The sequence below is a fragment of the Rhamphochromis sp. 'chilingali' genome (genome assembly GCF_963969265.1).
Source record: "Rhamphochromis sp. 'chilingali' genome assembly, chromosome: 11".
Lineage (NCBI taxonomy): Eukaryota > Metazoa > Chordata > Actinopteri > Cichliformes > Cichlidae > Rhamphochromis > Rhamphochromis sp. 'chilingali'.
Window position 1 is genome coordinate 16,286,356 of NC_137938.1, and position 11,350 is coordinate 16,297,705.

At 44.2% G+C, this 11,350-nt stretch overlaps 1 protein-coding gene across 3 annotated transcripts in view; it reads right to left on the bottom strand.

The window, feature by feature from the left end:
* Positions 1-5,435, bottom strand: part of rspo2 (R-spondin 2) — a 59,377-nt gene extending 53,942 nt beyond the window's left edge. Inside the window, exons 1-2 of one of the 3 annotated variants that reach the window (XM_080896511.1) lie at positions 5,192-5,435; positions 4,293-4,579 (exon numbers count right to left, since the gene is read on the bottom strand). In XM_080896511.1, the coding sequence (XP_080752637.1) occupies positions 4,293-4,492 (200 nt within the window). In that variant the 5' untranslated portion in view covers positions 4,493-4,579; positions 5,192-5,435. Of the gene's footprint in view, positions 1-4,292; positions 4,580-4,893; positions 5,030-5,191 lie in introns of those variants that run through there. The other 2 variants (XM_080896510.1, XM_080896512.1) reach the window with 2 other exon arrangements.
* Positions 5,436-11,350: the final 5,915 nt, after the last annotated feature.

Consider the following 11,350-nt stretch of genomic DNA (forward strand, 5'->3'; position numbering starts at 1 on the left):
TAATGAATTTTTCAGATGGTAAAACAGTGGAGAAAAAGCAGATCGGATCATCCTACTTTGTCGTGGAGCCCAATAAAGAATCCAGATCTGTGTCTCCCTACAGAAGAAAGTTCATGCCACTGCATGTTTTTTCCTCTTGCTGGGGGTTTTTCAGCAGTGTAGCATGGCACGAACGCACTGAGGAGCCTTTCACCGGCTTCACCTGATACCGCTGGGACTTGAAGTGGGAGCTGCACTACAGGCCGGGATCGACGTGCAGGTCAGACGAGGAGCTAGTCTTTCGACAGAGTTCGGAGGCTGGGTCAGACTAATGTGATTTATCAATATAGTGCATAAGTGAATCATTGTCCTTAATGGCCACGATAATCCCCAAGACAGACCGTGAACATGATTAGTTGAAGAAGTTGGGGTGGGTGAAGGGAGAGGATGTGTGTTGTGGACCCTTGATCATCGGTAACATGCACCTGCAGGGTGTCCATGTATCTGCCAGTACTCTTCCTCTCTCGCTCACACTCTCTCTCAGACACACACAAACACACACACACACACACACAAAGATTTACACTTCTCGAAGCTTAGCTGACAGGGCCTGGGAGAAAAAAGACAGAGCTCTGTTCCTTGACGCTGGAGCTCGAGCTCAGGTCAAGACTCAGCCCGCTGTAATCCCTCTCAGGTGATGCTGTTCACATTCAGCCGCTTCCAGCTGATCTGCTTAAATATGCCTTCCTCATCCCCTAAAAAGCCCCCTCCTCTCTCTCCTCAGCACAACCTCCAAGGATGGTGAGTGAGAAGGACGGATCTCTGCTGAGATCAGATCCGATGGCTTTTCAGCATTTTCCGGAGACCAATCCCGTGCTTCACACGAATAAAACAAACACACTTTCAAGTGTTAGCTATGGAATAAGAAAGAAAAAAAAAACAGACGAGTGAGGCTGCAGTGCTAACATCACCTGGAGTAGAGTGGCATCATGTGAGAAGGTCTTGTTAACAGACGTGCCATCAGGCTTTTTCCCTCCACACACACTTTTTTTCCAGACTAGCGAGGGTTGGTTTAAAAGCAGCTTCTTGGAGCGTTCCCTGTCATTCCCCTTAAACACTTAATCAACAGATTATATTGCGCTGAAGTGCTGTGTTCCAACATTAACACTTACACCCACAAACCTGGGACTTTGTGCAAGCTTTCAGCACACACAGGTCCACAGGCTGATGTGCAGGGCTCAGAAAAGAGAGCGCACTATGTGCAAGTAGCTAAGCTGCATCTAAAAAGAAAATCCACCAAACTTTTGCTGTATTATCAAAGTAAACCATAGAATCAGTTAAGAAGAGTCCACTACCTGAGAGTATCACGTTTTCACTCATTTTCAGTAACATCTTGTGATTTTTAGCACTAAAACCATATTCCCCCCCCACACACACACAAACACATCCATGCTGCAAGTGTCATGCATCTCTAGCCTCGCCCCCTCCAACTTTGCATTGGTTTAATCTAATCACTTTGGTCCTTCAACAGAAAACACGCAAAAAAACAAGCATCTGGGAACCCAGTTAACACAGTTGAGTAACAGATTCCACAGCTGAATCTGATCTGAACCATGCTATGACCTGCAGGGAATTCAAATTTGGGATTTCTGGCTTGATGCACAAAGGGTTAACAGTATCACATGGCAACTTTTCACCACTCTCGACTGCCATTACCTATTCATTACCAGTTAAAACGGCTTAGGGCCCCACTGTGTATCCCTGTTCCTTCAGGCAGCGCTCCTACTCGAGCCTGATTTTATGGAGTCAGCAGGTGGCATCATTAGCCAGAGAATAAAAATGAAAAGTAATACCCTTGTGTCTAGCTATGATATCATAGCAGGGCTCATTGGCATCATTTTCCTATTTCTAGTGGGCACGATAGGGGGTAAGGAGGTGTAAATTTAATATATTCTGTCATCTGTTTTACTTCTTTTTTTTTTTTAAGTGTATATGCACAATTGCCACAGTCAAAACAAGAGGCTGGTTCATGCCATGCAGTGTGTGAGCAACACCAGACCAGCCCAGAAAACCACACAAAGATCCCAATCTTGACCGCGCGCCGGGGGTCACATGCAACGGCAGCGTTACTCCTTGACAAACCCGCCCGCCCCCATTCCCCTCATTATGATGGCATCTCCATTCCTTACACCTCGCTCAGTTATGCGGCTACATGTGCCATAGCATGTCAGTGGCAAAAAAACTCTCTTTTCTTTTGTTTATACTCATCAGTGTTTGGTAAATTAAGCAGGATGTCTTTCATTCCACGTTACAGCAGTTTCGCCTGGGGGAGCCGAGCACGGCCAAACTGAGTTTTAAACGTGCCTGGGTCTCAACACTCCTGAAAGCTTTGGATAGCTTCCCCGTGCATGCCAGACAGGCTGTATATAAAACTGTCACAGGAACCTTGAGGGCTAGAAAAATATTCAAGCATTTCTAGGCCTATTGGACAATGATCTCTTACACATGCTTCTTTCAATATAACCGTGATAAATAAAGGAAGGAAACAAATACTGAAGACTTGGCTGACTGCCCACTGCTTGCTAGGATGGCAGTTTTGGCCCAAAGTGCTGTATATCCACCCCCCTCAATACAGACGCACACACAAACACACACGTATACTTTAAACATTACAATAAAGGCCAAACCTGTGCATATTTGCACGGGGTTAGCATGACAAGTGTAACATCCGCTCTGAGAGTGAGCGGTAACAGTGTGTAGCTTATCGTCCTCAGCCTGAAGCTGTTCTTGAGGTCAAATGTGTAAGTTAACCTTTTGATCTCGTCCCTGCTGGTTAGGCCACCCCCCAGCTCTCTTCCTTCTTTCTCTCTCCGAACTCTCCCTCACACACAAACAGACAGCAGCACAGATAAAGAGGCACCTAAAGACAAATGTGCACCGCTGGATTTGCTGCTTGACCATCCAACCCTGCAGATTACAGGCGCTCTTAAGGGCGAAACACTGCTCTTACCACATAAATGGCACTCCATATCTTGTGTGCTATCTAAAAGTTGCACGGTGCAATGAGAGAGAGAGATGCAGAGAGAAAGAGAGGGGCTGAAAAACGTGTGTGTGCCAGTACCCCGCAGTGATTGCCTGATTATTTGCAGATGGGCAGTGGAGGGCTTGCAGAGTGTGGAGGTTCCCCCTGGCACGCAGCGCATATGATTAAATATGTGATTGCCTTACAATTTACATGAACCCACCCCCCCACCACCACCACCCCCCTTTGACTTTAAATGAGTTTTTCAAGTGTCCTACCTTTAGACGTGGGTTGTTAGCGCCATGCGCAAACTGGACCACATTTCCTCTCACGGTCACCCTAAAAAGGATCTCGGCAATGTGTTATGTCACAGGTCTGAGGAGAGCTCCGCAGGGGCCACTTTCCTAATCCGGCTGGCTCCTCATTCATACAGAGTAGAGAGTGGTATTTACGAAGGTGCTGCTCCCCCCCTCCTGCCCCCGACCCCTCCTCACAGCTCCTGCGCCTCTGCAGGGTGATTGTTATGCGCTTTTCCTACCAACTGTTTAAAGTGGTTATGAGATCAATTAAAACCAGCTTAAGAGGTGGTAGGTGGGAGGGAGGGTGGAGTTGAGATGTGGCATCCATAAGTGTGAGGACGGGGATTCCGTATCTGTCCACTGAATAAGTCACCTCCTGCTCGCTACAGACCCAAAGCGCTATTTATTTATGTAGCGCTTTACGATTTATGTAGCGCTTTACGTGCCTCCAACACACTGCACCTTTTCTGGTACCAGAACATCCACAGATAGCCTGAATTAACGCTAATCCAGTTCGCTCTTTGTCATTTTGGATGCGCGTGGCCCATTTTGCGCACATTTTACGCACCAGTTACCGGCTCTGAAATCATTAAACAATGTGGAAAATCTTATTTTAGAGAGGTCAGTAGGTTACATGAGATGCTGTAAGAATGAGCTGTAGCTCAAACAACTATTCATTTTTTCTCCTTTTTGCATGGATTTCTGGAATGTTCTGGTTTGGATCGACGGCACTAAGTTACGTGCGTTGAAAACAAAATTCAGATTTAATTTCATTTTCTAAAAGAAAAACAACAACAACAAAACCCAACAACTTTCCGCCCGCGTTTAGTGCGCACAAAACAGGGGCTACAAGTAGGAGCGAAGAGGACTTTTTACAGAGTGTGTGAACAACCTTGTTTAGGCTAGTTACCTCCCCGGACACACACAAACTCTTTGCGAACCCTTAAAAGTGATGCTCCTGTAATACTGGAAGGTTTTAACCTTCTAGTTACCTCTTTTGTTTCTCCTCCAGCGGTGCGACGGCGCCTGACAGTTGCTGTACTCCATACAGTTCAATATGATCAGGGCAAATGAGAAGAGTCGAAACTGCATCTGGACGGCGGTGTGTAGCTCGGACTCCAGTTAAAATCTCGAAATCTGTGAAACGTCCTCCTCCACGTTTCTTTAGCTGGTCATCGGATGTGTCAAACATAAGACGAGATGTGACATCGTATCAAGTCGCCGACTGGGATCATTTTATGGAGCGCGCTGATCCTCACTGAGTAAAAGTGTCCGTGCGCTGAGGGGGAGAATGACAAAGGAGGTTACTGTGATAACAGTGTAACGAAATCAACACCTTCCCTAAACACTGATGCGTGGGGATGATAGAGGAGTGCACTGAAGCCCCCCCCCCCCCCCCAAAAAAAAAAACAAAACAAAAAAGCAGAGAAGCTTCTGTGTGTTAATGTGTCGGAACAATCGCAAATGTAAAGCTCAAAGGGCACCCCTCTCTAAAAATAAAAATAAAGGCAACTGTGCGTAGTGGTCGCCAAAAAATAAAAATAATAATAATAAATAATAATAACGCTCCGTGAGTAACGTGATGTTGTGTACCTTTCACAAGATTAAGTGCAATTCCGCTCCGGTTCCACTTTCAGCTTCCCACCTCTGAGTGCAAGTGCGAATGGGGAACGTGCAGCATCCCTCTGTGTGTGTGTGTGTGTGTGAGTGAGAGAGAGAGAGAGAGAGAGAGAGAAACTTGTGTCTCCAGAAGAGAACAGAGGTCCGAGGAGGAGGAAAAAGGTGGTAGCGGTAAAGAAGGGGAGGTGGTGGAGGAGAAAGAGGAGGAGGGGGTCCTTTCCTCCTCTCTGTAAAGAAAGGGGAAAAATTGGGGTGCTTAGATTCCGTTTACCTGCGTTTCCTCTCTCAGGCTCGTCCACTTGGCTTCCAGCAGAAACACATGTGTTGCTTGTTTGAGAGCGTAAAACGAGAGCCGGTGAAGTGAGTCTGCGTTTTGCGCGCTGCTCAGACTGAGCGGTGACTTGGAACTCCCGATCGGTCCTGATGCTCGCTGCTGCCTTTTGCCAGATATAAGCGCCGTGTCGCTGTCACGTGTGGAGACTCTTCGCGTTGTGTGTTGCTCCTTATTTCAGATGTTCGAGATGACATTTCTTGTATTCCCCCCACCCTCCCTCCTCTCCCCTCCTTCCCCTAGCCCCCTAGCGCAAACTCGGCCACACTGGCCAATCCGAGGCTGCCTCTGGGTCCTAGTGAGCATTAAGAAAAAAGCTGGATCGTCATTCAAGAAGAAAAGAAAAAAGTTGATGTATTCGTTTCTGGATAATGGGATTGCAGTCCGTATACAATGGACTTTTTTTCTGCCAAACGACAAGATTATTTAGGACCCAAATCATCATCCAAACACGCCCCTTTGCCCTTCGGCAGAAGTTTCAAATCAAAGTTTTTGACTCCTCTCAACTGGAGATGTAATTGTTGCACAGCCAGTCTATCTCGGTTGAGCTTTATTCCACTGACGATGGCCCTATTTAATAATTAGAGGTTCACCCCACGAAAAAGAAAAATTATCTGCATAATTTATGGTAATAGCATGGGTAAAGTCAACCATATGGTCACGCCTATTTTACTCCAACCCCCACCCCCTCTCTGAAATTAATGCTAATCGTCGGAGAGGCTGTAATTGTGGAACTTGGATCAATCATTCAATCGTTTCTGGGAGTTTTTCCGCTTTTCCCCTCATGCCGGGCCTTCCAGGGTGACCCACGTGACCCCAAAGAAAGGACATATCCAAGTCGGTGAGCCTTCTCCTTCAGTCAGGAGCGTCTCACCTCGTGGGGAAAAGCTGGAGCTCGTCCACTACCCCCCCCCCCCCCCCCTGACATTCAGACTGCCGGCTGACCTGCAGATGAGTGATTACAAAGGGCAATGAACGTATTAAAGTTGGTGACGGAGGGCTTCAGGTAAAACAGCCACACACATAAACGTGGCCGTGTGCAGAATACCATTTTCTCCTGATGTTTTCTGACCCAGTGGAATCCAAGTTGTAAATGCTCTACCCCCTTCAGCCACTAGGTGTGGCACTTAATCTTTTATTTATTTCAGGAAATTATATTCATGTGAGAGCAGCTCCGTTGTCCACGTCAGTGATCCTACAAGTGGGAGGTCAAGAAAAAGGAAAAAAACAAAACAAAACAGGGCAGATATATTTCTTACACTTCAACCAGCAGAGGAGCCAGGTAGTTTAAAAAAAAAAAAAAAAGAACACATTACTACTCAAAAACCCGGTGGTACAAGGCATGATTTGGTCACTAGAACCGAAAAAATGTGAGTGAGGGAAACCCTATGTTTAAAAAATAAATCCTGAAACTTATGGTGACCTTTGTCCTCACTTTGTTTATTTATTTATCCAGACATTGTGGTCAGGAGGCCTGTTAGCCACAGGCAGAGCTGCTGGTTTGGATTTGTCTCTAAAACAACATCTAAGAGTGCACGGTTAAGGTGAATGTGATAATTTAGGCCTCCGGCACTTTTATTTTCATGATGTGTCATGGAGAAGGGGGTCGGTAAACCAATCACTTTATTCTCTCCATCCCTCCCCTCCCGCTCCTTGCAGTGCACAGAAGTGGGGATGAGGGGGGGTGACGTCAGCATTTGGATGGTCTGGCTTAGAGCCCTCAGTGCCATAACAGCAATGAGGGGAGCTGCTGTTCACTCTGCTAATCAGAGATCCAGGCTAGATGGTCTCCATCGTGGGTTTTTTGTCACAGTTTATTTGGTTAGAAAAGGAAAAAAAAAAAAAAAGCCACTCCACAGTGGTCATCTACAAATCGGAATATCCAAAATGTCCAGGGCAGGATGAGAGTGAGGCAAACTGAGAAAGTTCAATCTGTTTTTAGCAACTTTCCATGTTTGTGGCTCCAAATGGAAAGAGGGAAACTTCAATATCCCAAAATAATCCAACATGACATTCACAAACAGAGCTGAAACATTACAGTCCACTTGTGCAAACAGTTTTAGAATCACCATAAATCTAGAAAACAAAACCGTCTCCCCTCAGGGTTCACTTTAGGAGCTCTTCCATTAGATTTAACTGAAAACGTGAAATAATCTAAACAACTACAGTTCACCTGCTGGTGAAGATCGATGAAGTTTTGGAACAGCTGATAAACCTGACCTCTAAGGGAGACTGCGTTGAATAACATGATCCTATGTATGACAATGTGCCCACGTCTGATCAGACTTGTTTTGCATGTGTTTTATCTAGGGACGGATTGGTTTGTCATTAATCTTTTGTGTCCGTTTCTGTGGTGTTTCGAATTCCAGTTCCTTTTTTTTAAATGAATAAACCCAAGCTCATTCAAAAACAATAATGAAGGGCTGAAATGCTTCAAAAGTGGGGTTTTTTCTGCAATGAAGACATTACATTTCCCTTTAATAAAATGGAAACAGACCAAAAATCCTTTTTTGAAAATCCCCCTGGCATCAGCTGTTGATTATCAACAGTCCTGTTAAAAATTAAGTGCATCCCTACTGTTTCCATAGGAAATGTGAGGGTTAGTAGCAGCCAGGTGCAACTAATCAGCTGCACCTAATTAACTGATCATCAGTTATAAAAGACGTTGTTGTGGCAGTTTGCCGGTCTGGTTTATTCTGTTGTGTTAATACAATGCCACAATCTTCACAGTAACGTCACCCAAAGGTGAGACTGTGCAGTGCTCATAGAAACATGTTAAATCTTACAATTCATGACACTACAATGGGAAAAAGACTGAACAAGTATGGCTTGTTTGCAAGGGTTGCAGGGAAAACCTCTTCTTTGTAAAAAGAACATGGCAGCATTACTTAGATTTTCAGATTTGCATGTGTTTGGAAAAAACTAAAAAAACTAAACAACCCCTCCAGCATATCAGCACATATACCTCATACCAACTGTCAAGCACAGTGGTGGAGGGGTGATGATTTGGGCTTGTTTTGCAGCCACAGGACCTGGACAGCCTGCAGTCATTGAATCAACGATACTAAATAGTGTCGTGAAGTAGACAATAATCCCGAGCACAGGAGAAAATCTACAACAGAACGACTGCAAGAGGGGAAAAAAAAAAAAAAAATCAAGGTGTTGCAATGGTCCAGTCAAAGTCCAGATGTCAACCTCAACGAAATCCTGTGGGGTGAGCCTGTGGCTCTGTATAAACAAATACCCACCGACCTCAATGAACTAAAGCAACACTGGAAAGAAGAGTGGGCCAAAATTCCTCCACCATGATATGAGAGAGCGATAAAGTCAGACAAAAATAATTAGTTCAAGTTATTCCTGCTAAAGGTGGTTCATGAGATTTTGTTTGTCTGCACGTACACATACATTAATACACACACACACACACACACACACACACACACCTACCTATCTATATATACAGACATGCAGACCCTTTCCAAAAAATTAGAATATCATGGAAAAGTTTATTTCCATACTTCCATTCAAAACATTAAATTTTCATTGATTATAGATTCATGACCCACAACTTAAATGATTTCAAGTACGTAGTTTTTTTTATTGGTACATAATTTGGGCTTCCAGCTCATAAAACCCACAAAAACAGGAATTCAAAAAATTAGAAGCAAATTTTACAGGGCATGAATGTTTTAACAGTGTCACACACAAACTCATCTACTAAACTAAAAGCACCTGCACAGGTTTTCCCAGGTGTCATTAAATTGCTTCAGTTTATTTCAATTGTCTCAGTTAGGTTCAATATAGTGAAGACTGCAGACTTGACAACTGGCCAGAAGAGCATCACTGATACCCTCCATAGGATGGGTAAGCTACAAAAGTTCATAGCTAAGGAGGCTGGCTGTTCACAGAGTGCTGTGTCTGAGCATATCAATGGAAAGTCTAGTGGAAAAGCAAAATGTGGCAGAAGATGCACCAGCAGAAGAGATGACAGTGGCCTTCGGCAGATTATCAAACAGAAGATTTAAGAATATGGCAGAGATCCAGCTTCAAAATCCACCACATTCAGATGCATCCAGGATATGGGCTATAACTGTCGGGTTCCTCGGGTCAAACCACTTCTGAGCCCGAGCCAACGTCGGAAGCGACTCAACTGGGCCAAGGAGGAGGACTGGACTGTTGGCCAGTGGTCCATGGTCCTCTTTTCCGATGAAAGTACAGTGTGCCTTTCATTTGGGAATCAAGGTCCAAGGGTTTGGAGGAAGACGGGTGAGGAACAGAACCCAAGCTGCTTGAGGTCCAGTGTGAAATATCCACAGTCAGTCATGATTTAGGGTGCAAAGTCCGGTGCAGGTGTTGGTAAACTCTTTTTTAAATCCAAGGTCACTGCAGCAGTCTACCAGGATGTTTTAGAAAACTTCACAATTCCTTCTGCTGAGGATCTGTACAGAGATGGAGATTTCATCTTCCAGCAGGACCTGGCCCCTGCCCATACCACCACAAGCTCCAAAACCTGGTTTGATGGCCATGCCATCACAGTCCTTCACTGGCCAGCCGGACCGAAACCCCATTGAGAATCTATGGGATATTATCAGGAGGAAAATGAAGTCCACCAGACCCAAAAACCTTTAGAGCTGACAGCAAGCATCAAGGAAATCTGGGCTTCCACGACTCCCAGGCAATGCCACGCCGCATCGAGGTAGTGATTAAGGCAAAGGGATTCCCAACCAAGTATTGAAGATTGACATATCATTTTGAAAGTACGCCATTTTTAATTGACTTGATGTGATCCTTTTTTTTTTTTTTTTTAATGCAAAAACTGAGAAGTAAATGCTAATGTCTTCATGGTATTCTAATCTTTTGAATTCCGGTTTTTGTGGGTTTTATGAGCTGGAAGCCCAAATTATGTACAGATAAACAACTAAGTACTTGAAGTCATTTAAGCTGTGGGCCGTGAATCTATAATCAATGAAAATTTAACGTTTTGAATGGAATTATGGAAATAAACTTTTCCATGATATTCTAATTTTTTGGAAAGGGTCTGTATACATACACACACATACATATAGTTCAGTAGTCTTCACTTTACATGTTGGTGAATTTAAATGTGGCTTTAATAGGCAGCTTTTTTTTATTTATTTACCTTTTCATTTATTCTGTTTGTAACTGTGATAATCATTTCCAACCAAAGAAGATAAATCTACATTTTAGCAGATGTGTTTGTGTCTAAAACTTGAAGTATTTTTTAAATTCTGCTAGTTTTTTTTTGTGTTTGTCTTGATGAGAACCATTTCAAAAGAAACAATTCAATCATAGTTAAATTCTGATATCACACCTTTTCCAGCAAAGCCCAGAAGGGATCTCAGTTAAAAATAGAACCGATTGTGAAACCCTGCTCCGATACCTATGTTTACAAAGCACGCTGAATAAATAAAATGGGACATGCTGTGTACTTTGAACAAACCCACTTAAAAAAAAAAGAACAAAAAAAGAAAAAACAGGTTTTCATATTTCACCTCTAAATGTACACAGTGCACTTGTGTTTGTCAACCGAGCTGGTCTGTGACGCATTATGAAAGAAAATAAAAAGAGGGAAAGCGCCTATTATCGGTCTGTCCTGCTGCTTCTTGGACAGGACAGTGTCACTCAAAAGGAGCATGTTTACGGGTGAAGCACACATACGGGTGATCAAACACTCGCTGCACTTTCTGGAAAGTGCAGGTGTATTTTTTTTTCTTTTTAAACATAGAATTCCTTGTTTAGCAGTTCAGTTGCATGTAGGAAGAAAATTAAAGGCACATGAAGGATCGACACCCTGTTTGTGAGCAATAAAGAGGGAGTTAGGGAGAGTCAAAGGACTTGAGTTATGAGAAGGTCGAAAGCAGAGAAAAGTGGGGGTGGGGTGGGACATTAAAAAGATTGTGTCCGTCTGGCTAATGGTTCTTTATGGCTCCCTCATGTCCTCAGATGGACAGGATGACTGGCACACAGTATGACCACTGGTAACTGCACATCACCTCCATTGCCCCCCCCCCCCTCCCCCCCCTCTTTCCTTCAGCTGACATCCCACTCAGGGAGGCTGCCTGCCACAGTGAAGTGAAC